At 43.2% G+C, this 26,509-nt stretch overlaps 1 protein-coding gene across 1 annotated transcript in view; it reads left to right on the top strand.

Moving 5' to 3' along the window:
* LOC111599575 (nephrin) overlaps positions 1-25,190 on the top strand; it is a 75,652-nt gene extending 50,462 nt beyond the window's left edge. The window contains exons 4-18 of the mRNA XM_023315249.2: positions 437-651; positions 727-837; positions 1,321-1,533; positions 1,590-1,759; positions 3,115-3,250; positions 4,328-4,464; positions 6,737-6,875; positions 9,779-9,927; positions 10,733-10,883; positions 11,366-11,580; positions 12,825-12,999; positions 15,787-16,054; positions 18,095-18,345; positions 19,598-19,771; positions 24,433-25,190. Of these exons, the coding sequence (XP_023171017.2) occupies positions 437-651; positions 727-837; positions 1,321-1,533; positions 1,590-1,759; positions 3,115-3,250; positions 4,328-4,464; positions 6,737-6,875; positions 9,779-9,927; positions 10,733-10,883; positions 11,366-11,580; positions 12,825-12,999; positions 15,787-16,054; positions 18,095-18,345; positions 19,598-19,771; positions 24,433-24,497 (2,569 nt within the window). The 3' untranslated portion in view covers positions 24,498-25,190. The remainder of the gene's footprint in view (positions 1-436; positions 652-726; positions 838-1,320; positions 1,534-1,589; positions 1,760-3,114; positions 3,251-4,327; positions 4,465-6,736; positions 6,876-9,778; positions 9,928-10,732; positions 10,884-11,365; positions 11,581-12,824; positions 13,000-15,786; positions 16,055-18,094; positions 18,346-19,597; positions 19,772-24,432) is intronic.
* The last annotated feature ends 1,319 nt before the right edge of the window (positions 25,191-26,509 follow it).

The raw sequence follows: 26,509 nt of genomic DNA, 5'->3' as shown, positions 1-26,509 counted from the left end.
GTCGATAATCATAAACAACTGCAGCAACTCAGCTGTGGCTGTGGCTCTGGCTCTGGCTCTGGTCGTAGCCAACAATTCAGCTATAAGAGTGCCGGGTGTTGTACATGAAATAAACAGAGTAATTTGCTAAAACAGCAACAAATTGCTGCAATTTGCGCAAAGCTGCCAAAGTCGCAACGTGGCACGCAGCAGCAAAGCAACAGTAACGAATCCAACAAAAGCAACACACACACACCCGCACACACACACACACGCTCGTGCAAATTGAGCGTCATTTTTTATGGCCCTAAATTATGGTAGCAGTAGGACAACCTGGGCGCCAGAACAAACGAATGGCCAAGAGATGCTTGCATATGTTTATTTATGATGTATAATAAGCGCCATGCTGCCAGCCACGCCCACACACTAAATTCACACTTAACCATTCGCTTTGCAGTCTGGACTCGCGTGGCGGCAACGTAAAGCTGGCGCCACATGCGGCCATAGCTAGCGATCTGGGTCAGCGTCTGTTCTTCAGCATTGGGGATAATCCCAAGGATTCGCGCCTGCAGATTAAGCAAGTTAAGCCCGAGGATGGCGGCGTCTATCGCTGCCGCATCGACTTCTTCAATTCTCCCACTCGCAACTTCAGGCACAACCTGACGCTTGTTGGTAAGTCGAATTGGGCCAAACGATCCGCATCACTCACTCACTCACTCTCTCCCTCTCTCTCACTCTCTCTTGCAGTGCCGCCCGAGGAACCGCGCATCTTCGATGCACAGGGCAAAGAAATCTCACAATTGGCTGGGCCATTTCGTGAGGGCTACGAGCTTTTCCTCTGCTGTCAAGTGAGAGGCGGTAGGTGCACATTATATTACATAATTCTGTATACATAAAACAAATATGAGTAACTGCGTGCTAAAAAAGTTAATATGGAATATGCAATGGGCAAGGAAATTTTACGTTATTTACTTCAATTTAAGGCAAAGCGCTGTAGGCCGAGGCCTAGCCTCTGGCAATTTTCTGTACTATTTATTCAACACTTTTGCTTTAGACTTTATTAAATATCAGCTTATAAAATATATTTATACTAATTGAATTTGTTAAGATTTTTGCGTTGATTGCATTAGTTTAAAAATTCATTAAATGAAGTCGAGTTCTGAGCCCAGCCATGTGCAGCCTGTCAGGTTGCGGTTGCACGCTCATCGGTCTAGGCAGTTAATTTGTGTGTAAGCCACACATACAGTCCTTTGCCAGTCCAAGTACAGACCGCAATAGCAGCTCGCATGTGACACTGACACTGACTGGCAGCACTCATAATGCATTATTGCTTCCCTGCAGGGCGGCCGCCACCGAAGGTCACCTGGTGGCGTGACGGCAACGAGCTGATCGGCACCAGCCACACATCCGTTGAGGAGGGCGCCACGGTTATGGTCAACCAGCTGCTGATTGGCACCACAACTCGGGATTACTATGGGGCGCGCATTGAGTGCCGTGCGCAGGGCACACGCCTGCTGGAGCCTGTCACCAAAGATGTCACCGTGCAGGTGCACTGTAAGTTCAAGTTCTTTGTTTTTGAGGCAAGTGCCTCACGTTAATTGTATTCGCAGTGAAACCAATTCGAGTGAAAATCATAACGCCCAATGACCTGCTCACTGCCGGTCATCCCATTGCCATACGTTGCGAATCGTGGGGCTCGTATCCGGCGGCCAAGATTGCCTGGCTGCTCGATGGCGAGCCCATACGCAACGCCGAGACGACCCTGCACAATGACAAAGAGGTAAGTGCTGGCTTCCAATTTGTAAAACAAAAACAAACGCTCCCAGAGGCTGTGTAACTTTTTTTGCCAGCAAATTTGCTGTCCATGTTTGACATTTGATAGTAATAGTAACACACGCAGCCGCCCACGCACCCGCACACCCCCAGCCGCCCAACTTTGAGCAACTGTGCGGCGCTTAATAACCTCTGAAGTGTAACTACCACTACTGCCATGGCCATACCGACCACTGGGTGACCCTAAAAGGCGACGTGAGCCAGGCAAAGTTTTGCTGCAGCCACAGAGCCAGAAGCTGCAGACAAGTTGACTTCAAGTGGCCCGTCCGCCTGGTTGGCTATTTGCCTTACCCCGCTCCGCACGCTCTGCAGTAGTTCTTTGATTAAGTGCACTGCCAAAAACTTTCAAGCGAGCTATACAAATTTGCACTCGACAGGGCGAACGACGGACGCTGGCCAGACTAATGTGCGAATTTTTATTTGAATTTATGTAGATGGGTCCCGGCCATTTGTTAAGGGCCCATCGCAATTTTTGTGCATCCTGCTTAAATTTATCAGCTCCAGTTCACATGCAACACGACTTCATTTGCCTGCGGCATAGACCCAGACCGTAGCAGCTTGTAAGACATGCGACCGCACTGTGTAAAGACAGCTCGGCTTTCGGCATCCATTAGTTATCCATGTGCCATACACTGCCACAAGGTATTAGAGCTATCGGCACGTAGCGCGGCCAGCATAAGCCATTTCTGTCCAGCGCAAAATCTATATCATTTTTCAGTCTCTTTTCAGACACAGTCTGCTTTCATTCTATGTGATTTCTCAACAAAATATCTATTTAGAATTCCAATATTCCCATAACTCAGAAGAGTATCTACTCTTCGTTAAGCAATACTCTCGCTTTTCGCTGCCTTTACCATTGCCGATGCCTTTTCCGCTTTCTAATTATGCGCATGGTAATGGATAGAGACAGGAGCCACAGCTAGAGCAGCTACAAATGCCTGAAAACGTGAACGGCTTGGCACTAGTCGAAAGCCAAACGTCGCCTGACATTAGGCAACTCGTGCATAACCAATTCGTTCGATAACAGAGCAGAATATGTGTCTCTGTGTGTGGGGGCGGTGTGACCGACTCGATTGTTGCCCAAAATGCTGATGGCTTGCCATCCTCATGCTTCGGTTTGCATTTGACGTAACCCAACACGCTGTTCGGCATGAGCAGCTAAAAATGCGATTCATTATTTGCCAAGCTCGTGCTGCAGTGCAACTTGAGCCGCCCTTTGGGTTGCTTGGCTTAGGCAAACAACAAAAAGAAACCATTAACAAAACCAAAAATCTGAAAAATATTCGTTTAATTATTTCGCAGGATGCCAACATAACAACCAGCATACTGACACTAAAGGTAACATCGGAGAACGACAATGCTGAGCTGACTTGTCGGGCGACGAACCCATGGTTCTCCGGCGGCGCCATCGAGGACAAGCGCATCATACGCGTGGCATGTAAGTAGAGAGTGAGAGAGAGAGAGAAAAAGAGAGTGCTGTGTTACCCACAACTGGCTGTCTCCATTGACTTCCTCGGATGAACTGCGAACTCAGCTGCATTCATAAAGACGAACTTGTATCTATCCTTTTGAAGAGTCCTTTCCGCCGCGGCCAATCCAATTAGAGGCGTGTTAGGGCCAGACCAACGTAATTTGATTAGGGCTACGGAGCCAGCTGCAACTCCTTTTCAAACTGAGCCCGAGGCGGCATTCACCTGTTGTGCCTGCTGCACGTTAAGCTGCTTATGAAATGCAGTCGACGGCAACATCAACGTCATTATTCCTGATCATCATCATCAGCATCGAGGCTGTCGTGGCCATAGGCGTTGTTGTTGGCCTCTACGTAGCCTTCGACTTGCCTTGATTAAATTTTCACTGTTATGTTTCCGGTGCTCATTTTTCGCCTAGCCATCATAATATTTGCAACATCCGCTTCCGGCTTCCGTTTTAGATTACTCCTGCCTGGGCCCAACCTGCAGCAACAAAAGCAAATTAAATTACCTGTACTCAATGCGGCCTCGACAACCTCTCCGTGCGACATCAGACTTCATTTCGATTTAATTTTGTGCCACATTTTTAATAATTCACCATAAATGTCCGCAATTTCTGTCGTCTTGCGTTCACATAGTTTTCTTCACCCGCCGCGCAAGCTGGCGAGTGGGCAGGAGCGCCCACAAGGCGCTCGACCTGGCGCCAGTCTCGGTCGCGTATTAGATTTTTACAACCGTAACTAATAGTCCCATTTGGCTTATGGCCAGGCGGCCGAGTACCACAATGGACTGAAGAGGCTCGCCCACCCACACTACCCATAGGCTGTACTCGATGCGTGGACAACAGCTGACCAGCTGAGCAGCCGTATCAGCCGCGTCAGCTTGGGATAACTACATTACGCAATGCTGGTTACGCCGGGCCGGGTAGCTCACCTTATGAGCCATTTGCGTTTATTATTTGGACTTTTATCCGGTCATTTGCAGCGCTCATTGGATTTGACGCCCGCACTTACTTATCTCCCTTCTTTTTCGTTGTTTCCCTATAGATCCGCCTACCGTCTCGGTGCACTTGGCCAACGAGGACCCCAGCCGCATGGTTACACGAGCCGAGGGCCAAAACGTTACATTCAAATGTCGTGCGGATGCCAGACCACCTGTCACCAGCTACTCCTGGTTCAAGAACGTAAGTACGCCGCAGATTTTCATCAATTCCTTGAACTCCCAATTTGGCCGTGGCCCTCACCCCGCCAAACACACAGAAACTACGCCTCGCCAAGGCGGGCCAACCACTGACGCCTCTCAGACAGCAAACACTTGGGCAATTTTTATTATCAATTGCTGTACTAGGCCGTGGCTGCCTTCTCTGCTTTCTGCTCTCTCGGGCTGTCGAAATTCCTGCGGCAACTTAAGCAGACACTTTGCGGTTTAATTTAATTTACCGAAATTGTTTGCAGCAGCCGAAATTTCGAAAGCTGCGGCCAACTCCATATTGTGAGATGGCAGGCGCCAAATATGTGGCCTATTCGGTTACCAAGTGACCAACAGCTTTAAAGCTGTGTGCTCTTCTGGTTCTTTTGCCAAATGCGTGTGGGACGAGCATTAATAAGTACTAATGATAGATTTTGATTGAAGTTGGCTTGTATTGAAAATTATTTAAGCATTAATCATGCGACAAATAAGCCAGAGATTGACCAAGCGTCGCTGCTTCCATTCATATATATTTATATAGAATCATAAAAGCCACAAAGCTTGACCGGCATTGTTCGGTCTTACGGCATTGTGTTGTTGTTATTACTAAATGGGCAAGGTTTTGACAACCTTTGACAGTTTTGTTCACATGGCACATCATCATTTTTCATGGCTCACACACACACACACACACACAATAGCATTAAATTATATTTTCTTTTTCACTCACATTATTATACAATATTTTCTTCGTCTCCGCCGAGTGAGTGTTTCGGCTTGGCATTTAACAAATTATCCCAGACCATTGCGAGAAAATGAGAAACTTTTTAATATTTAGGGCATTTTGTCTTTCGCGCTTCGGTCCTGCCTTTTGCCGTTGCCATTTGTAAACAAAAAGCAAAAATCGACAAGAATTATGAAAAACGATGCGCCCAATGCGAACAGAGAAAAAAGTTCGAAGTAGCAGCAAAAAGTGAGCAAACTTTGTCACTTCTTCGCCTGTCACACCGCAGTCTGCTCTAGAGTTACTTTATCAGCAGTTTCTTGCTTCTCCGTTTAGATAACCCCAGGACTTAAGGCCAGCTCAGCTTTAAGATTTCCCCGACCACAAACAAACAAGAAATGTAATTTTCCTGTTTAAGTTACGGTGTCCAAAGCCTGTTGCATTTAGTTTTAAGCGCATTAAAAATGCATTGGAAACCACAATTTTAATTAGCATTATTCATCAGATTTTACAAATTTACATATGAATAAAAATTAAATTTGCCATTAAGGGAGACTTCAGTCGGCAAACACCTCCTCAATAAATTCAAATTCAATTTATATATAATATATTAAGGATTTATTTTATATTCCAAAATTGAAAATAAACCGCAAAGTTAATATATTAAATGCATAATATAAATTAGCTTTGTAACACATTTATATATATATATATATATACATATCCACTAGCAAAAGCTTATGCTCTTTTGTAGCTTCTGAGATACTTTCATGCCCTATAACCGCATATCCATATTTACAGGATATATATGTAGATAATTTAAAATGCCATTGGATATTGCTTCAATTATAATTTCAGTGTTAATATTTTCATATTTCACATTTTCATATATTTTTTTTCACAACAGCGTAAAATTAACTCTAATTTGATGGCAACGAAATAAAGGCAAAATGATTACAAAATGTATTCTGTGCTGGTGGCAAGTCGTAGTTGGAGCGCGTTAATTGTGCGTTTAAATCGATTGTCCAAATATAATACATTTCATCGCATCCAATAATGCCAATAGAGATGCTTGAATTCCATTTAATTAGATTTCCAGTCGAAACCGAAATATTATTGAGAGCACTTTGTGGTCGCTTAGGCCGCGACATGCGCAGAATTTGTTAATGACATAAAATAGAATATGGCTGTCACTGTCTGTGGTGGTGTCTGTGGTCTTTTCTGAATTCAATTGCATTTCCATTAGCTGTGATTTATGTATTCCCCTCAATATGCTATTGCTTCAAAGATTAGCCACTGAACGATAGCGTTTGGCTAGCCCAAGTCATCCACCACGAGATACGCAATGCTTAGTCAAGTTTGCAGTGCATTCAATTGTGATTGAGACCTTTGTGCACCGGCTAAAGAAACGGAAAGTCAGAGCCCTTCCCAGCTTGTATGTAATATCTTCCTTTATTGTATAAACTATTTGAAATCGAGGCATAAGCTGCAATCTGTGCTTTGACAACGTTTTATTCGTAATCTCTATTGTATGTATTTGCAGGGCATGCGTATGTCTGGCGAGAGCACGGAAATCATGCACCTGACGCACCTGGAGCGAGAAAGTGCAGGTGCTTACGCCTGCGGAGCAACTAATACGGAAGGAGAGACGCGCAGCTCCAGCCTCACCCTCAAAGTGCAGTGTAAGTAAGCAGCTTTGCTGGGGGCAGGCTCGATAGAAAAATAAGTAAGCTATATATGCTAGAAGCGGAGGGAGGCAGCCATGACACTGCCAACAATATGATGAAATAACATGGCGAACGGAAGCGGATGTTGCAAAATAAAATCAACTTGCTGCAGCTCGTGGCTATGGCAACAAAAAATATGTAAGTTGCCAACTTGCGCAGCGGATGAGGAAATTGCTTAGAAATAATACATAGCCCTTCTGTGGCAGACCGGCTATACGTGCGTACTTGTTTACAATTGTGAAATTGTTGCTGCCAGCGGGCTAAATAACCGCCATTGATTTACACACAAAAGTTTCGGCTATAAATTTAACTCTCGCAACGGCTCTGCCAACTTTTTTCATAAACCTCACGCACTGCCTTTGGGGATTTGCCGCCGCCGCCGCCGCCACCGCCAGCAATTTTTTATCACAAGATTAATGTGCACTGCATATAAAAACGATTGAACTATATAAATCAGTTGATCAATGTGGGCCGTCTGTAGCCCAAAAATTTGAAGTGTTGCCCAAAATGGAGCCAGCTCGAGCTGTCATCCATCGTAAATTGAATTCATTTGGCGCACCTTTCACAATTTACAGCTCCGAGCCGTGCTAAGAGATTGAGAATTTATCATAAAGTGAGCACTCCTTTTGTTTTGAACAAAGATTAACTACATTTATATAGTTAAAAAGTGGCAATAATTCAGTAAAGTTCTCTGAAATTTAATTGAATTTAAAAGTTTAAGTCCTTTACAGAAGATTTCATCTAAAAGAGTTTCTAGTTGATTTCTGTTGTTATTAAACGCATGTGACGACGACAAAGTTGAAAAGAACATGTATTCACATTATAAATCTTCTTTGCTCACACACACAGGCACACACAATCCCCTTACTTGACGGAAATCTACAAAGGAAACTGAATCATTTTTCAGTGCTCGAAAGTCGGAAATACGCATTTCAAGCTATACGACAGTTAAAGTAGTTTTTATTTGGAATTATGAAAGTTTAACGCGTTGAGTTGTGGGCAAGTTAAGCTCAACTCACACACATTAGCAACAAGTACACACACACACACACATAGACACTTCCTCTGATGAAGAAGTCTTTTAAACATATTGCGCTGAAATACAGGCAGGCAACTTGTGATAACAGCAGCAAGTAATAAAGCCTCAAATACTTATCAGCCTTGCCGTGACTTACATACAAAGACGGCTTTCAGCGCGCGTTCACTTGTATGAAATGTGAATAGTGCACACATGAGTCTTCATGCACGTAGATACATACATGTGTGTATGTAGTAGGGCGTGTGGGCGTATGGCAGACTGAGTTGGCCTGCGGGCTTGAGCGCTACTTCCGTATATCTGCTCTCATTTTACAGTCAAGTGAAAGTAAACTCGGCAACAGCTTCTTCAATACCTGCCACGCCTCCACACACACACTGAGATTTAGCCGCTTTTAAGCATAAACAGGACAACAACAACGACAGCAGACACGTTCATGAAACGGAAACATGTTAATTACTATGCTCAAGGCTATGTAGCTGGGACGACTTCCTCCTGGATTTGGTCTCCTGCCTCTCTTTTTATACCCTGATCCCATTAAAAATGGGAAATCAGGGTATAATGGTTTTGTGCAAATGTATGTAACAGGCAGAAGGAGGCGTGGCAGACCCCATAAAGTATATATATTCTTGATCAGGACGACAAGCCGAGTCGATTGAGCCCTGTCCGTCTGTCTGTCCGTCCGTCTGTCCGTCTGTCCGTCTGTCCGTCTGTCCGTATGTGTGAACGCGTGGATCTCAGCATCTATAAGAGCTAGAGACTTGAAATTTTTTTTGTAGGTCCGTGTATAGCACGCGCAGGTCAAGTTTGTTTCAAATATTCGATAACTATTCGCATTTAATTGTTATCGAATAAAAACATTATTGAAATGCAGTAAATAAATTATATCTCGAACGTCTTAAGAGCTAGAGCCTCCAAATTTTGTATTTAGTCTTATATATATTTTATGCAATTTTGATTTTTGTTGGATTTTGGATACCGGCTCCAAATTCCCCCAAATTCTTAGAATTTAAGTTTAGTTGGAAATAGGGCCATTATGTGAAGGCGTTTGCATCTCAACCAAGCCAATAGGATATGTAGATCATATGCTGAAAATTTCATTAAAATCCATTAAGTAAAACAGAAGTTATTAAACAAAACGTTTGGCCAATTTCCAAAAGCACATGTCAGCAGCGCCACGCGCACGCATTTTTCCTATGCGTGTGCACACATACATTCAAATGCGTGTATTCTTTTCTATTCCAAGAATTGAAATTGCGATTGAATTGTGCTGAATTATTAGCTGCTACTTATGTTCAAATTTGCAACAGCCCGTGCAAGAAGGACAGTGGCTGCGTTGGTAGTGGCCCCGCTCGTATGCAGCTTGGTCCGGGTTCGAGACCGGAGGAGATGAAATGTTTTTTACTGTTTTATTTTTTTTTTTTTTAGTTATGAAGTGGCGGTGTTGGTAGAGTTTGTGCACGTTGCGCAAATAATCCGGGTTCGAATCCTGGTCTCGCAATGTCGATTTTTATTTGTTTTCTCTTTTTTTTTAATACTCGATACAAACTACGGAAAATATTACAAAACTCAAAGGACTGGGATCAGGGTATCTCCTAGTCGGGCACCCCGACTAGAGCTTTCTTACTTGTTTTCATTTTTTTCTTATTTTTATTTTCGTTTTTGTGTACTTTCGTGTCCGGGTGGCTAAGCTCAAGTGGGGTGCAGCCTGTTTGCTTTCCAAGCCAAGCACCAACATTAAAAAAGAAATGCTTTGCGGCTTAGCGACATTTTCTTCGACATGGCTTGATGTGATGATTTTAATTTTTTGTTTCTTTTGCAGTCTCGCCGCGCTGTAAGCCGGGCACAGAGCAGACCTCGATTGGAGCCATTAACATGCACTCGATACAGGTGAAATGCGAAGTGGATGCTGATCCGCCAGAGTCGGTCAGGTTTAGTTGGACCTACAACAATACGCGCAATGTGTCACCGGTAAGTGTTATTGAGCCAACACCCAAATTGCATGCCGAATCCTTCTTCATCACATTCCTGACGGCTAACTTGCAACATGCCACTGTGATTACATTCGCAAACGTGGCTGCAACTGTAATGCGCACGGCTAGCTAAAAAGTATTGATTCGCCAGGTGGAGAGCTGGCCACTTGCAGCACGAAGGTGGGCAGCTATTAGCAAAACTTGTGTTAAATACTCGCTAGCTGGCTGAAAACACGAAAGCACTCCCCCAGAACAACGACAGCTCGACGAAGAAAATCCAAATGGGAAGCAGACTGAACAACTTTGTACGTGACTGAATTAAAATTTAATCAAAATGTATAAATTGTGCAGTGGGCACCCAGTGCGAGGTATGCTCCTAAACTGAAAAGCTGCCAGCAAAGCAGAGAGTGAAAGAGGAGCAGGAGCAGGCGGAGGAGGGCGGACAGGAAAAGTGAGACTGCGAGAAATCGAGCAGAAGACATGCATATGCGAGTCTACTAAGCATTGGGGACAGCTGTGCACAATAAATAAAGTAATTCATTTAGCTCAAAAGTTATTTGAAAATCCGCACGAAAATCCAGTGAGCCGAGCCACAACTTCAGTCCCGTCTGGACCACACTGAACTTAACTTGGCTCGCCTCGACTTATCCAACTGCATTGCAATAAAAACCGATTTGCCTTGAAATATTTATGCAAGCTCAACAGCTCGACTGCCCGACTGCTCGACTTTTGCTAGGCTTCAATGATTTTGCTTATGCTTGCAGTACGAGTTGTAATCCATGCTCTGCCTTATATGCTTTCAGGTGCTGAACTCCAGGATACAATCGAACGGTCTGTCCAGCACTGTGACGTATCTGCCGCAAACCGACTCCGAACTAATAACACTGGCTTGCTGGGCCAGCAATCCGGTGGGCAGACAGACGGCGCCATGTCTAGTTCACATACTGCCAGCAAGTAAGTAAAGGAAATTGTTATCATCTCTGCACCCCGAAGGCCGCAACCCGTCGCAAACTACCTGCCCGACTGTCCAAAGATGCAGACATTGTGTACAATTTGGTGGTTGCATCGGTGTATGAGTGCTGGTGTGTCCGTGTGTGTGCATATGCCGGTGTGAGTGCACATATTATGCACATCGAAGGATATACTTACTTAATTGGTTGCCTGGCTGGGCAAAACTCATGGCAAATAATCATCAGAGTGCGTGGTTTACCTCAATTTCCACCCACAGCTCGTATCATTATAAGGTCTATGCCCAAAATTTGGACGTTATTAATGCAAACTGTGGGCGTGTCCTTATCACTCCTTTATTTGCGCAAAATGGGGAAACTGTTGGCCCCAAATTCGCAATGCAAATTTGTTACCAATGCCAACTGTAAACTATCCTGCAATTGAGTCTGTCTTCACATTTAACCTGCCCTCTACTCTTCCATCCGCAGATGCACCGGAGGCGCCGAAAGGTTGCGAACTGCGCAACGATACCGTCCTCGAGGTGGTGTGTGTGGCCGGCAGTGATGGGGGACTCTCGCAACACTTCATGCTGGAGGTGGTGGGCGGCGATTTGCTATATGCCAGCGAGTCGGCGACGGGCAAGGGCCAGTTCGGCGAGACGATTGGCCAGGTCGACAATGAGTTATCCACGCTCAACGATCAGGTGAGTCCTCAATTGAGTTCAAACATAATTTGCAGCACGTGCACTCGCTGTCCAGCGAGGCTGGTTCTTGTGGACTGATTAAATTAAAATTAAGACATGGATGGGAAAGTTGATTCGCTTGAAATCCATATGGTCAATTAGTGTGTTCGTCCTTTCTGACTTTTCTGCTTGAATTATTAATGAATATGATTTTGAGTCAAGGCGCAGGGGCCGGCCAATCGTACGGGTTAAGCCACATGGTTCAAGCGTAAAAAGGACAACATAATTAATGCTGTAGGTTGCCATGCGGGGCGAGCAGTTTAACCAACTGTGCGGACGAAGGATGATGGACGGAGGACGACGTCATCCATAAGCCAATGCGGCAAACACATGCTGAGTTATTAAATTATCTCTGTCGCTCGTAAAAGAGAATATCATATGAAAATTTCATTTCATTTCGTTTGGTTGCTTTCAGCAACTTAAGTTAGCTGCAGAGGCCCCGAAGAGGGGCAGTTGAGAGTCGGGTTGGGCGGAAGGTACGGCCAGTACAAGTAATCGGAGCAAGTTGTCATGCTTTGCTGATGGGAGGGCTAGGCGGGTGAGTTTATTAGCAAAGTAGCCAAGCGCAAAGCAACGACAGGTCGAGGAGATGAGCAGAGCGAGGCGGCGAGTGTGATGAGCAGGACATGGGCTCTGACCAACGTTGGACGTTTGCAGCTTAAAAGTTTCACGCTAGATAAAAACGGCATACAGCAGCAGCAGCTTTGGTACTCAGTGGTGGGCGGTGGATCAGTGGTTCGGTGCGTCGCTTGGTCGCTTGGACGGTGGGCATGCATAAGCGCCGCAAGGACAACATAAATTACTTACGCTTACTTGAGTGGGAATTTGTGCGTAACCAACGAAGCTCACTCGATTGTGTCCCATTACGGCAAACGGATATTCAGTTTAAAATTTCAGACAGCGCTCTGGTCAGAACAATGTGGCATGCTACCCCCATGCACGACTCGCAATCTGAGCACATTTTTAGGCATGAATAATTATTTATTTGCTGTGTGTGTGTTTGGGTCTCAGAACTTGCCAACAAATAAACATGGCCCAGGCATATGGCCAGCATATTATAATACGACATATATCTGTCTAACATAAGCGTATCTATATATATATATATATATATATATATACATACATATAGTTATATATTTGTATATATATTTTGATTTTATTTTTACTCGGTTTTTGTTTTGCTCATTCACTTTTCTTTTCAGGCTACATCTGCTCCCATCTTCCGCATGGAGGAGAACAGTCCACAATTTCGTTTGAATAATTTAGAGCCGGGACGTGAATATCAATTTTTAGTTTATGCCGTTAACGCAAAAGGACGCAGCGAGCCGCCGGTGGTGATTGAACGTGTGCGAGTCGCTGCACAACTGGGACCATATGGTATGTAACCGAGTAACCGAGTACTCCTAGTCACAAGACAAAAGGCCCACATAAAGTGTGCCAAAATATTTGCCAATTGCAAAGCAGCGTTTGCCGGCTGCCAGTTGCGGGTCACTTTTTGGCAATAGCCATAAAGTTCGTCGAGTTGGGTTGTGATTCCATGTGCCATGCTGCTGGTAGTTTGTAGTTGATAGCTGCCAGCAATCGACGTGGCTGTCTAATTCAACGCTTCACTGCATTTTCAAATCAACGCAAGTTCAAGAAAATCATCTTCAATCAGGCGCCGCGAAAACTGTGCGCAGGCATAGGCAAAAGCACAAGCGAAAACAAAAATAAAAAAACAAGAAGGACCCTATGTCCTGGCTGGCTGGCTGGCGGCTGAGGGCAGACTGGCTTGTAGGCCTGCTGCTGGAGACGCCCTTTTCTAATCCACTGACTGAGTTATGCAGCGATGCGTAAAGCATTTCAGCATTTTCCATCAATGCGCCGAGCGAGGCACGCATATTACGTATACGCAAGGGCGTGCCACTACAGCCTCTTAATTTTTCCCATTCTTAACGACATAACGACAACTGTGTGCGCCTCTATGTGTGGTCGATCACATGTGTGTGCGTGTGTGTGGGTGTGCGGGTGTGCGAGTGTGCGTGTGTGTATGTCATTGGCAATGCCCTTCTTTATTTCATACCATCGAGCGAGCAGGCGAAGCGAAATTGCTTCAATTTTCGTTTTGCTTAACGGGAAGCCGTAGACACTTTGCTTTTATTGTTCGCCTCACATACGCATTCCCATTCGCACTCATCCATTGCGTACATGCACGTATATCGGTATATCGGTGCGTAGGCAGCGACGAGTACAACGTTGTCATTATTTTCATGCTGATTTTTATTTTTATCTGCCTTTCCATTACCATTTTCATTTTCATTTGCAGCGCCACACTTTTCCTCTTTGTGTTTGCTATTGCTTTTTAGCCATTTCCATTCGCCTTAACGGGCACAGTTCGAGTTGGCCATAAATCACATATAATATTGACCGATTTAATGCGCCTAATTGTGCTTCATACGCAAATGTTCAATTTAATATTCCTTGTCTGCCAGGTCAGCTCTGGCGACGCTCGGTGTGCCAAGGCGTCGTCCATTCAGCTACGAAGCAATAAATGTGATTACCACGGGGCTGCGCCTGCAGATCCAGATCCCTTGAAAGCTTGATAGGAGTAATTTATGCGAAATTTTAACACTGCCAGCCAAGGTCTGCCTACGCAGCTTCTATTATTTACACAATGCCTGAAAATTGTGTTTCCGCACATGTGTGTGTGCGTGTTTGTGTAGGTGTGAGTAACTTGCCTATAGATAGGTCCAAACAGCGCCACCCTGGAGTCACAATATTCACGTGTGAATAACGACGTCGACGCTTGACGCTGATTTTTGATGCCGCTGATTTAAATCAGTTTATGGTAAAATGAAAAACACATGGGGCTACAATATTCGTCTATTTTTATTTAATGAAAGCCTTGAAGAGAAGGTTCAGCAGCAAATAAATTGGCAAATCTGCCAGGAGAAAAAAAATCTTTTAGCCTGCAGCCAGATGAAAGCAGACCTGAGCAACTGGTTGACGAGCACAAATCAGGAAGTGAGAACGCAGAAGATACCCTTTAAGCAAGAGGCACAGATGAGAATGTTTTTTGATGGGTAGCAAATGATACGGAAATGTAACAAACTGTCTTAGTCAAAGCTTTTGATAGTTTCTTGAAGAGGGAGTTTCATGAAGCAACCTTCGACAAGAAGTTGTGCAGCTACAGAGTATAAAAAAGTTGAAAAACGGCCAAGAATATTGCTAAGAATATTGTTGGCTAAGGCCAACAGCATCAATGGCAGCCACACAGCAACCAAAATTAAATTGAGCCGCAGGTGTAGGCAATTTCCACCTAAATGCTCGCCTCAAAAGCCAGACCTGGGCCGCCAGGGCAACCACTTGGCAGTGTTTCAATTCGAAGCTCGCAAATGGAGCGGAAATGTTGCATAGCAGTTAGAAGTGAGAGGGAGAGAGAGCGGGCTCATGGCCCAGCTGGTGGGCATCTGGGAACTTGAGCAGGTAGGCTGGGGTTAGCTGAGACAAGGCGAATGAATCGCATAAATCTTGCCTGGGGATCATCTTACAACAAAGAGTTTGCTCCTGCAATTTCCGCTTTTCCATTGCCAGCTAAATATCTAATAAATATAAACAATGCCCCTCGCATGTTGCTAATAATTGGCCCGGCTCTTGCAGTCTAGAGCAATCAGCGTCCTGATTTTGTTGCCCTTGGCAGCGGTGAGCAATTAAAGCTCTATCGAGTAGCTGCCCACACTCACGCGGGCTCTGGCCAATTGGGCTAATTTCAATTTTCAACACAATTTGCCATAGCAACGCGAGCGAAAGCGGAACGACTTAATGCAAAGAAAACAAAAACCTTCCCGAAAACAAATACACAACAGCAAAGCAGTTAAAGCAATCAGTTCAGTAAAAGGCAAAACGTGAGCGAACACACACACACACACACACCCTTAGTGAATTCCAAAATAAAACAAAACAAACAAATAAATAGCAATGAAACACAAAAAAAATGAAGAGGATGAAAATGGGAAACCAAGATAGGTGGCTGCGCCAAGGGCTGCTTCCACAACATCATACTAATTTCGAGCAAATAACAAATCATTGTTCACCCTGCCCCAGCCACTTTAGTCTGCCTGAGCCAACAAACTATTTGATGTCTAACCTGCGTCCACTTTGCGCTGTGTTTTATCTCACTTACAGATGAATCTATACTCTCGGAGGATCCGACTCCCGCGGAAACCACGCATCATGTGGGCGGCAGTGGCAGCAGCGGCGGCGGCGCTAGTGGCGTCGGCGCCGGCGCCAGCATCGGCAGCGGCCCAGAGAAGGAGTCGACGCTGCTCATACTTGCCACAGTCGTGGCGATAGGCGCCGTCATTGTGACGTCAATTATCGTGGCCGGCATTGTTGTTGTGTGTCGGCATCGGCCGCGGCCACCTGAGCCGCAGGAGGTGCGCAAGAGCATGCGGTAAGTTAGCCCTGAATACCATGTAAAGAGGTCAACGAAATGGGGAATGTCCTAACGAAAGAGTTCATTAAATGGCAACAGCTATTGTCGAAGTCAAAGTCTTATTAACTCCTAAGTAGTCGAGATCTATTAATAATAGTAATATATAAAAATGATATGAACAGGGTATTTCCTAGTCGTGTTTTTATTATTATCTGTTTTGAGCGGAGCGCATATAAAAACTAATAATGAAATTGTTTGCTCTGCTGTTGCGGCTGTGTGCAAAAATAATTACAGCCTTATTTATGTGGCGGACGTGTGCTGCAGCAGAAGTAGATTGAGAAAAGAAAGTATAAGCAGCATAAATAATTGTAACATATTTCAGTGACCCCTTTTTGATTACATGCAATTAAGATTCACGTCAACTGCAGGCAACGAGTGCATACTAAATTGCACACCTGCTACGAGTTGAAGTCTTTAAAGTTCGTTCGGGGCACAATTGGCAGCGGCTTCCATCGGGCTCATTAAGCATTTCGCGCGGCAATGACTGAATCGATTAGCCCGCAGCAATAGACCCAAAGCCATTCGTTGGGCCGGGCTAAACAAAGAGCACGCAGCTGCCCACTAAATTATGCTTAGACTGTAATTAAATTAATTAAACCTGCACCTGACTGCGAACCACAAAAGACCAAGAGAAAAGAATCGAAACGAACGGCACTGGCCCTCGCCCTGTGTCTGTGTCTGAGCTGGTGTCGGTGTGTGTCCTGTGCGCACCGGAAAGGGAAGCCGCCAGCCCAGCACCGTCGCACCGTCAAGTAAGTTTCATTTAAGATAAGAAATCAGCGTTAACTTTGAAAGGGTCGACCGGCAAAGAGTAGATAATTAAGCAGCTGCTTAACCTGCCTGGCTGCCCGACTGCCTGGTTGCCTGACTGCCTGGCTGCCTGCTTGTCGCATTGTCTCCGATTCCCAGTGTAGGCAGCTCCACCTGGTCATAGTTATCGGACTCTGTCAACTGTCAGCTGAGGCCCAGCTTGAAGCCTCTGCCAGTCTCTGTGCTTGTGCTAATGAAAGACAAACTCGTAATGCTGAAAAAACTCTGTGTGGGCGTGTGAGTGCCACGCTTAGCCCAGCGGCCATTTAGTTATCCATTGAAACCTTTTGCCCGCGTCCATCTAGCAGCCATCCTGCCATATTTGTACTGTCACTTAATCGTATCAGGCGTCTGATTATCGGTCCGCCTGCCAGCCGCATGTGCGCATAGCTGAGCAACGCCACTCGAGCCACAAGTCCCGGCAGCAGAGCACGAGCATATTAATTACGCTGCGCAAAGCTAAAAACTTTCAAAAGCCGATTGGTCGTGCTGTGCCACATCAAAGCTCCCCACATGCTGGTCATTAAATGCCCGATTTATACATTAAAATGGTCGCAATAATATATACACCTGTCTCTTATGTCAGAGGGACCGCGACGCATCCGTAGATCAAATGATTCACAATTTCAATGGTTGTCAGGCGAATGGCCCTCTCCTTTCCCTTAGTTTTCATGTGCGTCAGAGCATAAATTTTAGCGATTTGCCTTTTGTGTGAAGTCATAGTGCAAATATTTATACACGCACACCCACACACACAGTGGCAGCTGCATAGTGTGTACGTTCAGTTTGAACTGATAAGCGCGTATTGGATTTAATTAGCTCGTGCACCGTGGTCCACAATGCATTACGGTAGCTAAGGGGAAAGAGCAGGCTGTGATATTGCGTATACGCCACGTGCAACGTACAAAATATGATACGGCTGAAAAAAAATGGAAGCAGTTGATCCCAGGTGACCTAGCTCCCGGTTGGTTTTAACTGTTGTTGTTTTTGTTGACCTGTCGCTTAGCTCAGTTGAGTTCAAACAAACTTGTCGCAGTGCAAAACAAAAAAATACAAGTGGACATCGACGTCGACCTGGGAGCTATTTGAAAGTTGTTGCCGGGTATACCTCTTTGGGAAAATATGTTACTGAAAAATGTATTAATAGATTTGTGCGTCTTGTTTTTCTCTTTGTCTCATTTCCCACAGGCCGGCGCGCAACGATGTGCCCTCTATGTATATTGAGGAGGACGAGCTAAACGAGCTGGAGGAGGGCGGCGGTCGGGCAGCAGAGATACGTGCCCGAATCACGCCTGCCACCTCGCATCTCTGCCACGGCGCTGGACCCATGGGCGGCACCGGTGGCGGCAGCGGCGTTGGCGGCGGCATTGTCGGCGTCGGCGGACCACATCATTACATCTCCGAGAGCTTCATCCAGTACGCGCAGCCCAGTCTAAACGGTACTATTCCAAAATCTATACTCAACAAACTGTAGCCAGTAGCTGTAGCCGTAATCTAGTCATGTACCCATCTAGACTCCTTCTAGAATTATAATTTATGTATATCGTAATTAGCTCTCTTTTGCATCCACTTGGTTTGCTCTTTACCTCTTGAGTTCTGTTTGACATCGCACTTTATAATTAGTTGTATTTCTAGCTTTAATTGATTGATTGCTGCAATTTAATTAAGCTATTTCGAATTCTCAATGCTGATACTGTAAATACTTTCTAGATATTCATGCACTCGAATCGCCTGTGCAAATACATTTTAATATTAATATTATGAGTATGTTTTGAAGCCTATGTTTATGTTTATTAGTTAAATATCTCGGGCCAAAGCAATCGAAGAGAAATCAAATTAATAAAATGCCAATGCGACTGAAAATTCGGTCAACCAACAAATTTATCTATTCGATTCGATTTTATTTCTAATAGTTTCCAAAATAAATTTTAATAGCTTCGAGTGCATGTGAGTTTACATTTAATTAGCTGTAAATTGACTGAAATGGGCCAAAAGCGCTTCTGTATATTATTTGTGGTTAACATTGCGCACTTGTTCCATTTCCACATTGCACATTTTCACACGCACACACACACATATACGCTCACCTACTCATTTACACACACTTCAATTATAATTTTAAGGCTGTTGGCAGTTAGTACTGCAACCAAACTGACATAATAATATATTTGTGTTTGAAATTCCATTTGTTAAGTAGCTTATGACATGGTACTCTCATATTAGTGCACATCGAAACAAAGTAAAGTTTTTATTTCAATCGAATCATTTAACATGTTCAACATTGTAGAGCAGCACACACCCACCCACTATGTACTTATATTGTAGCTGGTCCAGGGCCCTTCGACTGTATTTAGAAATAGCTCTCTTCAAACTTCCCTTCTGTTAAGAAGCGCATTCAAACTAACTCTCCCTCTTAACGCTCTACCCACTTTGCTCGCTCTCTCTCTATGTACCTGTCCTGTTGGCCGTTCCTTACTCATCACCAAAAAACATAGTTGAGTTTTAGACTTGAGTTGGGTTTAAATACCTTGAACAATACTTAAAAAGCAACGTAGTGCACAGACTCTTTCGTAAAATTACAAATTTCACTAAACTTCTAACTACTACTACTTCCCCGTCTACCCCCATCCACCGCTATCTGTGTCACCACTAACGATGCATTCAAACCCTGTTACCGCTAACCCATCCTAGGCGACGTGCTGCTACCTTTGCTTGTTACTGCCAGCCAGCCGACTAGCCGCTACCACCGAGCAGCTGCCCCACTTCACTCGGCCACAATGTCGGACGTGGTCGTGGCCATGTGCCACCCGGCTGCCGCAAAGCTCTGTGCAACTGCTGCCGATGCAGCCGCCTGGCCGCCTGAATGTATGCAAACTGAATTTTATATAACAAAATCTGTGCAGAAACCCGAAAAGCAAGAACCGTAGCATAGAAACAAAAACAATTACTACAACACACATACTTCAAACTTCAACAAGAGCAACAGATTGGGTTTTGGCTATAGCTGGCTTTCCGGGTCCACTCATGCGGTCCTGCACTTTGCACCTGCACACGACGTCGCTCATCAAGTTTTGAATAAATCAAAAGATTTCTCAAAAATACCTTTGAATATCAAAGTTCACATAAAAGCACAACAGCAGCTTGATTTCACAATTCCATCTCCATCCACTTTTGCACAGTCTATTCGAAAAGGAGACAGAGGATCAAGGTCATACGGTTGATATGCATAACGAATTGAAGACATATTGCGATAATAAATCATTGAATATCTTAAGACTAGATGGAACACAATCTAATTTTTATTTGCACCCAGCACAGAGCATTTTGAAGTCGCATTGCAGTTTTTGTGGCCTAAAGTTTTCGATTTCTCTGTGTCTTTTGCTGACGATTTTGTCTTTGGCATTTTGCCTTTATTGCTCAAATTGCACTACAAAGCCACAAATTTCTTTTAATTGTGGGTATTTTGGCAATTGTTGTCGGTATTCCAGTTGCCAAAGAGGAGCCGTAATTGGTGCAGCAGTTGCGACAGCATCGCTACGTATCTTTGTGGAAGATGTGGACTAAAAAATTCGAAAATAAAATTTTTTTAACCTTTTCTATGGCGCACATTGGGGGCAGTTATTTGGTCTTGTTCTCCGACAATCAGGGGCTATATTAAGCACTTTTCAAACAATAAAAGGATGGACATTGAAACACAGCCAATGGATGGGACAAGACTTAGCATAAACCTACTGAAGAGTTCTCTTTAAATGACGTTTGTAAAACATTTTTATGTCAAGTCGTATAGTTGGCCAAGCCAATGCAAATGACAATAAGAAAACAACAAGTGACAGGACAATAGCGCACTCACATGTTATATATTGTATTTTAAAAGGACAAATGCAGCAGGCAACAGGCAGCAGGCTGCTGCATAGCTGACTGCAAAGCTACTGTAGGACCCTACAGCTCGTCTCCAAGCACATTTCCCTCACAAAGGCCAAAGCTGCACAAGCACTTGAAACTTTGTTCGGATTTATAGTGGAATATTGAAATACTTAGCATTGTTTTCCTATGAGCTGCTAAGGGAAAAAACATATAAATAAATATTTCGACTCTAGAAACCAAAATTGCAAATATTGAAAATGGAAATACCTTCAAAAATTTCACAAAATCTCTACAAGAGACAACTGAAGACTTAAGATTTTTTGATACATCCTGTTTTTTGTCTTAGTTATGACACTACAAAATCTTCTTTCTACTTTTTATGCCAATGTTTCAGCATTTTTTGTATCTGAGCATCCACTGTGCCTGGCTTTATCGACTGAGGTCGTTATGTAGTCAGTATATTGGTATTTGTATCTGCTTCCGTGTGTAAGTGTGTGCGTCGGCAAAGTCCTTTGGACATGTTGCATACGAGCAACTAGCAAAGTTATATGCAAATACTTGTTCATATCTAGTGCTCGTATTTTGCACGCTCGAAGAGTGCAGCGAACAAATTTGCAGAATATGTTGCTCGCTCTGTTTATTTTGCGAGCCCTTGTATACTTTGTTTTACTTTGAATTGCATAAATTTCAATTATATATTGCAAAAGCACTAAATTAAAAGGCACAAATATGCGCAGATGTACGCGCTCATACACACACACAAATACAGGCACACAAACACACAGAGGCACTCACACAGTCACATACATGCCAGTATGTCAACATGGCAAATACAAATATTATTTAATGGGCAGCTGTGACGTATACGTGATATTATTTTTAATTTAATATCCAGGAGCCCTTCGGCGCCCACACCGCACCACACGCAAAACTCACAAATTAGCCACATTTGATTTTGTCAACGATTTAATTTGCTGCTTTTTTGTGCTTTCTCCTTATTATATTCGTTTTTCATAAATTTTGATGCTCCGCATGCCCGACAACTTTTAATTTATAGCCGCCCCAGGCTGGCAGCTGCGACATGCCACGGCACCTCTTACATTTGACTGTCAAGCGTTCGCTGCTGCAAGCGTATTTGCCAAGCCCTCTTATACAGACGTAAAACAAGTTGACTTCTTCTTGCTTACAAGACACTAACAAGTGCCAAAGTCAGACTGAGCTGCGCAAGGCCTGAGCGAATAATGCTGAAACTGTTTAAAGTTGCTCCTGATGTAAATACCCTACAGCTAAAACTGACGCAATTGCGAAGTCAGAGTATTTCTTATTAAACTTTCAATGGCTTTAGATGTACAACTTGTTGTCCAGTAACAAAATGAATATGGGATGACATGAAAGATATGTAAGCAAGCAAACATCTAACTATGAGACCTTTCTCTGTCTGGATTATAATGGATCCATGTCTGTTAACTAATTTCACATTATAAATTTCTTTAATACTCGATTCTCTTCGCCTTGATATTCAGTTCTTTTTCTTCTTACAACTCTTACGTGTACATTGCAGTTACTTTAGTTGAAGATGATCATCGCCCTTTAATTATCAGTTGGCTACTCACCTGCCAAGCCTCTGCTAAGCACATATGTACTCTGACGGTCCGTAGTGCATATCGCAGACTCAGACTCAAAGATAGCACTTAGAGCGCACTAATTCAAGTGAGGAAAGTGAGCTACTCATATGTGTATCTGCATGTGTGTGTGTGTGTGTGTGTGTAAATGGTACATAGCCCCATGGCTGTCAGCGCTCACCGACTGCTGCTGTTGTCATTAGCCAACATTTTTAATTGCATACGGTCCCGCTAGGTGGCGCACAGGTCGCAAATTGAATGAGAGGTGGGCCAGCTGATGCGCCGCTGCGGGGGCTGCTTGGGTGAGTTAAGCGCGTGTTTTCTACATATTCAGCGAACCTCTAGCGCAGGCAAATACGTTTGACTTTTTCAGCTGACATACACTGTTGTGCCACTGTGTGTGTATATAAGTGTTTGTATTTGCTTATGCTTTTTTGTGCGCATTTGTTTCATTTCATGCTGCAACATTCATTTTGCTCGACATTCTGTCTTATGGTTCTTGTTGTAGTTGTTGTTGGCGCTGCTTCAGTCGACGTTTGTTTTGTTTGTCATGAGTCGCCCCGCCAACTGGGTAACATTTGCGTAGCTGTCCTTGAGCCTTTGCTTTTTGCACCAGCTGCCGCACAGTCACAAAGAGAGAAAGAGAAGCAGACATGTGTGTGTCTCGCTTTTGGGTTCTTGTACACTTCACTGGCACTCGTCTAATTAGACAATGTTGAGACTGGGCCCGCAGTGGCATCCAGTGAAATAGATGCTTAGTCAACTCGACTAAGAGTCATCATTTGTTGCGGCGTTGCTCGCTTAAAGACGCCTTAAAGTATGCTGTAAAAGCGGTGCCTGCTTTAGATGCCTTGGGCGTTGGGGCATCAACTTTGATGTCTATGGGCCAGCCACACGAGCTGCCACACAATTTGCTTTGGCAACATTGTTGATGCGGCCTATGCTGCCACACGCACTCGCACAGCCGGGCAGGCAGGGTTACTCTGTGCCATTTCAATGTCAACGCTCATTCATTTGTCGCCGCACTTCCGCTCCGCTTGCCCTATTTGCCTGTGAGTCCCAGAGATGGCAACATTTTTGCAACTTTTGACATTTTTAATGCTGCCAGGCATGGCGTGAAAGTAAACGTGAAAGGCCACACACACACATACACACATACACACAGGGGCACAGGCACACACATATATATGTATACAAAGTGTGACGCCATTTGAAGGCTGCTTTAGTTTGTGCGTCTTTATGGCTCAAAGACGCCGCACAAATGTGACATAAAAGGCGATAATAATAAAATATAACACAGGGCGCTGTGACAGTACGAGCCTCAAATAACAAACTGCAAAATCGTAAACAACGTTGCCAACGTCCAACAGCCAACGCTAGATGGCGCTTCAGTTTCACTTGACCCAAACTCAAACTCAAACTAACTTAATGCGCGTGCGGGCAGCACAATAAAATGAAATCGGACATAAATGTGCGATAAAAATTAAGAAATTGTTGAATTATTTTATATTTACGAGCCAGCTGGTCGCATCGGCGGTGTTTTGAGGAAATATTAATATTTATATGCTGCTGCTGCTGTTGTCGTTGTTCTTGTTGTTGTTGTTGTTTTTGTTATTGTTTTTGTTTTGCTTTTTTGCTTGGTTGTTGCTCTTATCGGCGCACACTTGGTCACGCTTTTGATATTTGCTAATAGTTACGATATCTGTTTTTTCTTTTATATATTTTTCATTTGCTGCCAAAACAATTTGCAACTGTTATATGATGTCATTTTGCAAGTGCTGTAAATTTCAGCAAAGCAGAAAATAAAACCAAGCAATAATAATAATAATACTAGACACAATGAAACAAGCAAAACTAATCGGTAAACACGAATTGTGCTTTTGTTTTTCTTCCCACTCGCAACCATTTGACTCTCTCACTCACTCACATACACACTAATACTTGCGCATTGTTCACTCATAATTTTATCACACACACACACATACACATACACATACATCTATCTTGTTTTATGCCAACCAACCAAAGTGTATATTGCAGACCCAGATCTAATATTACCGCGCGGCGAATTGGAATTTACGACTCTGGATCCAACGTTGAAGTAATTGTAAAATGTAATAATATCTACCGCAGCACACACATAGCCACGCCCATAACCCCATACGCCCAGTCTGTGGCAATGCAAGGCGAAAGGAACTCGGCGACTTGAGACGTCGCGACGTATACAATAGGCAAAAGATAATTCATGGCCATCTTATTTTACATAGCTGTAAATTTTTAGCCTAAATTTAAATATATTAATGTCAAAGGTAAAAATACACACCTGTATGTGTGTGAGGTAAGCCCTTTTTTGTATAAGTGTCAGACAAAATGCAAACGAGAATTCAAAAATAAAAATAAACCAAAAACAAACAAAAAACCAAAGCGGCTATGCCACTCTTAAATACACTGCAATCTTGTAACTGAAATCAAAACATAAATATTGTAAATATTATTAAATACTCTAATACACAGCCACACACACTCACACATACACACCCACACACGCACATTTTTATACACAGACAACAATTAGAATAAAGCGATTGCAGCATGCGCCATCAAATGTATATAGATAAGGAGAGTCATGAATCAAACCGCATTTAAATGTTAAATACTAAATGTAATTATAATAAGTAATTCAGTTATTTAACTAGTTATAAGGCCAGGCTTAGTCGCTTAGGCCAATTGCGTGCGTGTGTGTGTGCATTTCAAATATTCAAATTGTAATTAAACTCAAAGAGCAAAGCTAAAAGTCAAAAAGCAAAAACGAGAAGCAGACGAGAGCCAAAAGTCAAATAAAATCTCATCAAAATTAAGTAAGCATTTAGCTAAGTACTCAACATATGCTAAGGTTAAATGGGCAATTTATGAAATGTTTATCAGAGAATATTCAAGTTGCCGATCTCGAGACTTGCGGCATTACAAATAGCCCAAAGTTGCTCACATTTGCATGCAATTTGAATTTATTAGCCACTTATGAATGTTATGTACTCGTAATTCGACAGCCAGATCAAGAATTTATAGCAACAAAATCAATATCGAAATCGTTAAACATTAAACGTCAGCCCGCAGCATCGACTCAAAAAATTTAACGCATTCTCTTTGGCGTGGCCAATGGGAATTTCCTTTAAATTTCATTCCCGATTCCTGTGCAACTTCAATGAAGACTGTCGAACTGGCTGGAACTGGAATTATTGCACAGCGGGCACGAGTTTTCCATATACATATATAGAGGCTGCTGTTAACTATATACATATATTTATATATATATAAATATATATAAATTCATGAATATTCTATTACCATAACAAAGGCAGGCCGAAAATAAAGTGAGCGAAAACTTCGAGTGCATAATGAATAAATGTTAAATAAATTACAGACTTACAAGCCAGCGCAGCCACAAATTTAACTCAAATTCCACCAACAACAAGAGCAGAATGCAGCAACAACTAACGTTGGCAGATAAATAGCAACTACAACAAACTACAATAATACAAATTAATTCATTGTATGTAAATGTTATAAATAACTAAAGTAATCGACTAAAATACATAAAATTTAAATACAGCTGAATTCATGCAAACAGTTATACATACATTTGTGTATTTAGATGTGAATGTGAATGTGAATGTGAATATCAAATATGCAAAGCAAAATGGCAGACTAGCAAAATATACACTGCGTATGCATAATAAAATGAATTAAAATTATACCACATAGATCAAAAGTGAAGTGGGACGAGGGGCGGGACTCGAGGCGTGTCGAGGCCCTGAATATCCTTTTACTTGCCATGCATTTAGCAACGGTCTCTCTGCATCCCTCTCTCACTTAGCTACCCTAAACTCTCTCTGTCTTTCTCTGAAGATATTACAAAACTAAACTGATTATTTTTAAGATGAGGTTAGTTCTACAGAAAATATAAATTTAAATTAAATGGTAAATGGTAAATATATTTTACAATTAAGCCGAAACTACTGAGTGTGTTAATAATATAAATGGATACTTAATAAACTGAATTAAAAAACAAGAAAACAGAAGACTGCAAATCTTTCATTCAAGTCAATTGCAATTAGCC

The sequence above is a fragment of the Drosophila hydei genome, unplaced genomic scaffold, assembly GCF_003285905.1.
Source record: "Drosophila hydei strain 15085-1641.00,03,60 unplaced genomic scaffold, DhydRS2 tig00008121-arrow-pilon, whole genome shotgun sequence".
NCBI lineage: Eukaryota > Metazoa > Arthropoda > Insecta > Diptera > Drosophilidae > Drosophila > Drosophila hydei.
This window is presented reverse-complemented; position numbering and strand designations above follow the sequence as displayed.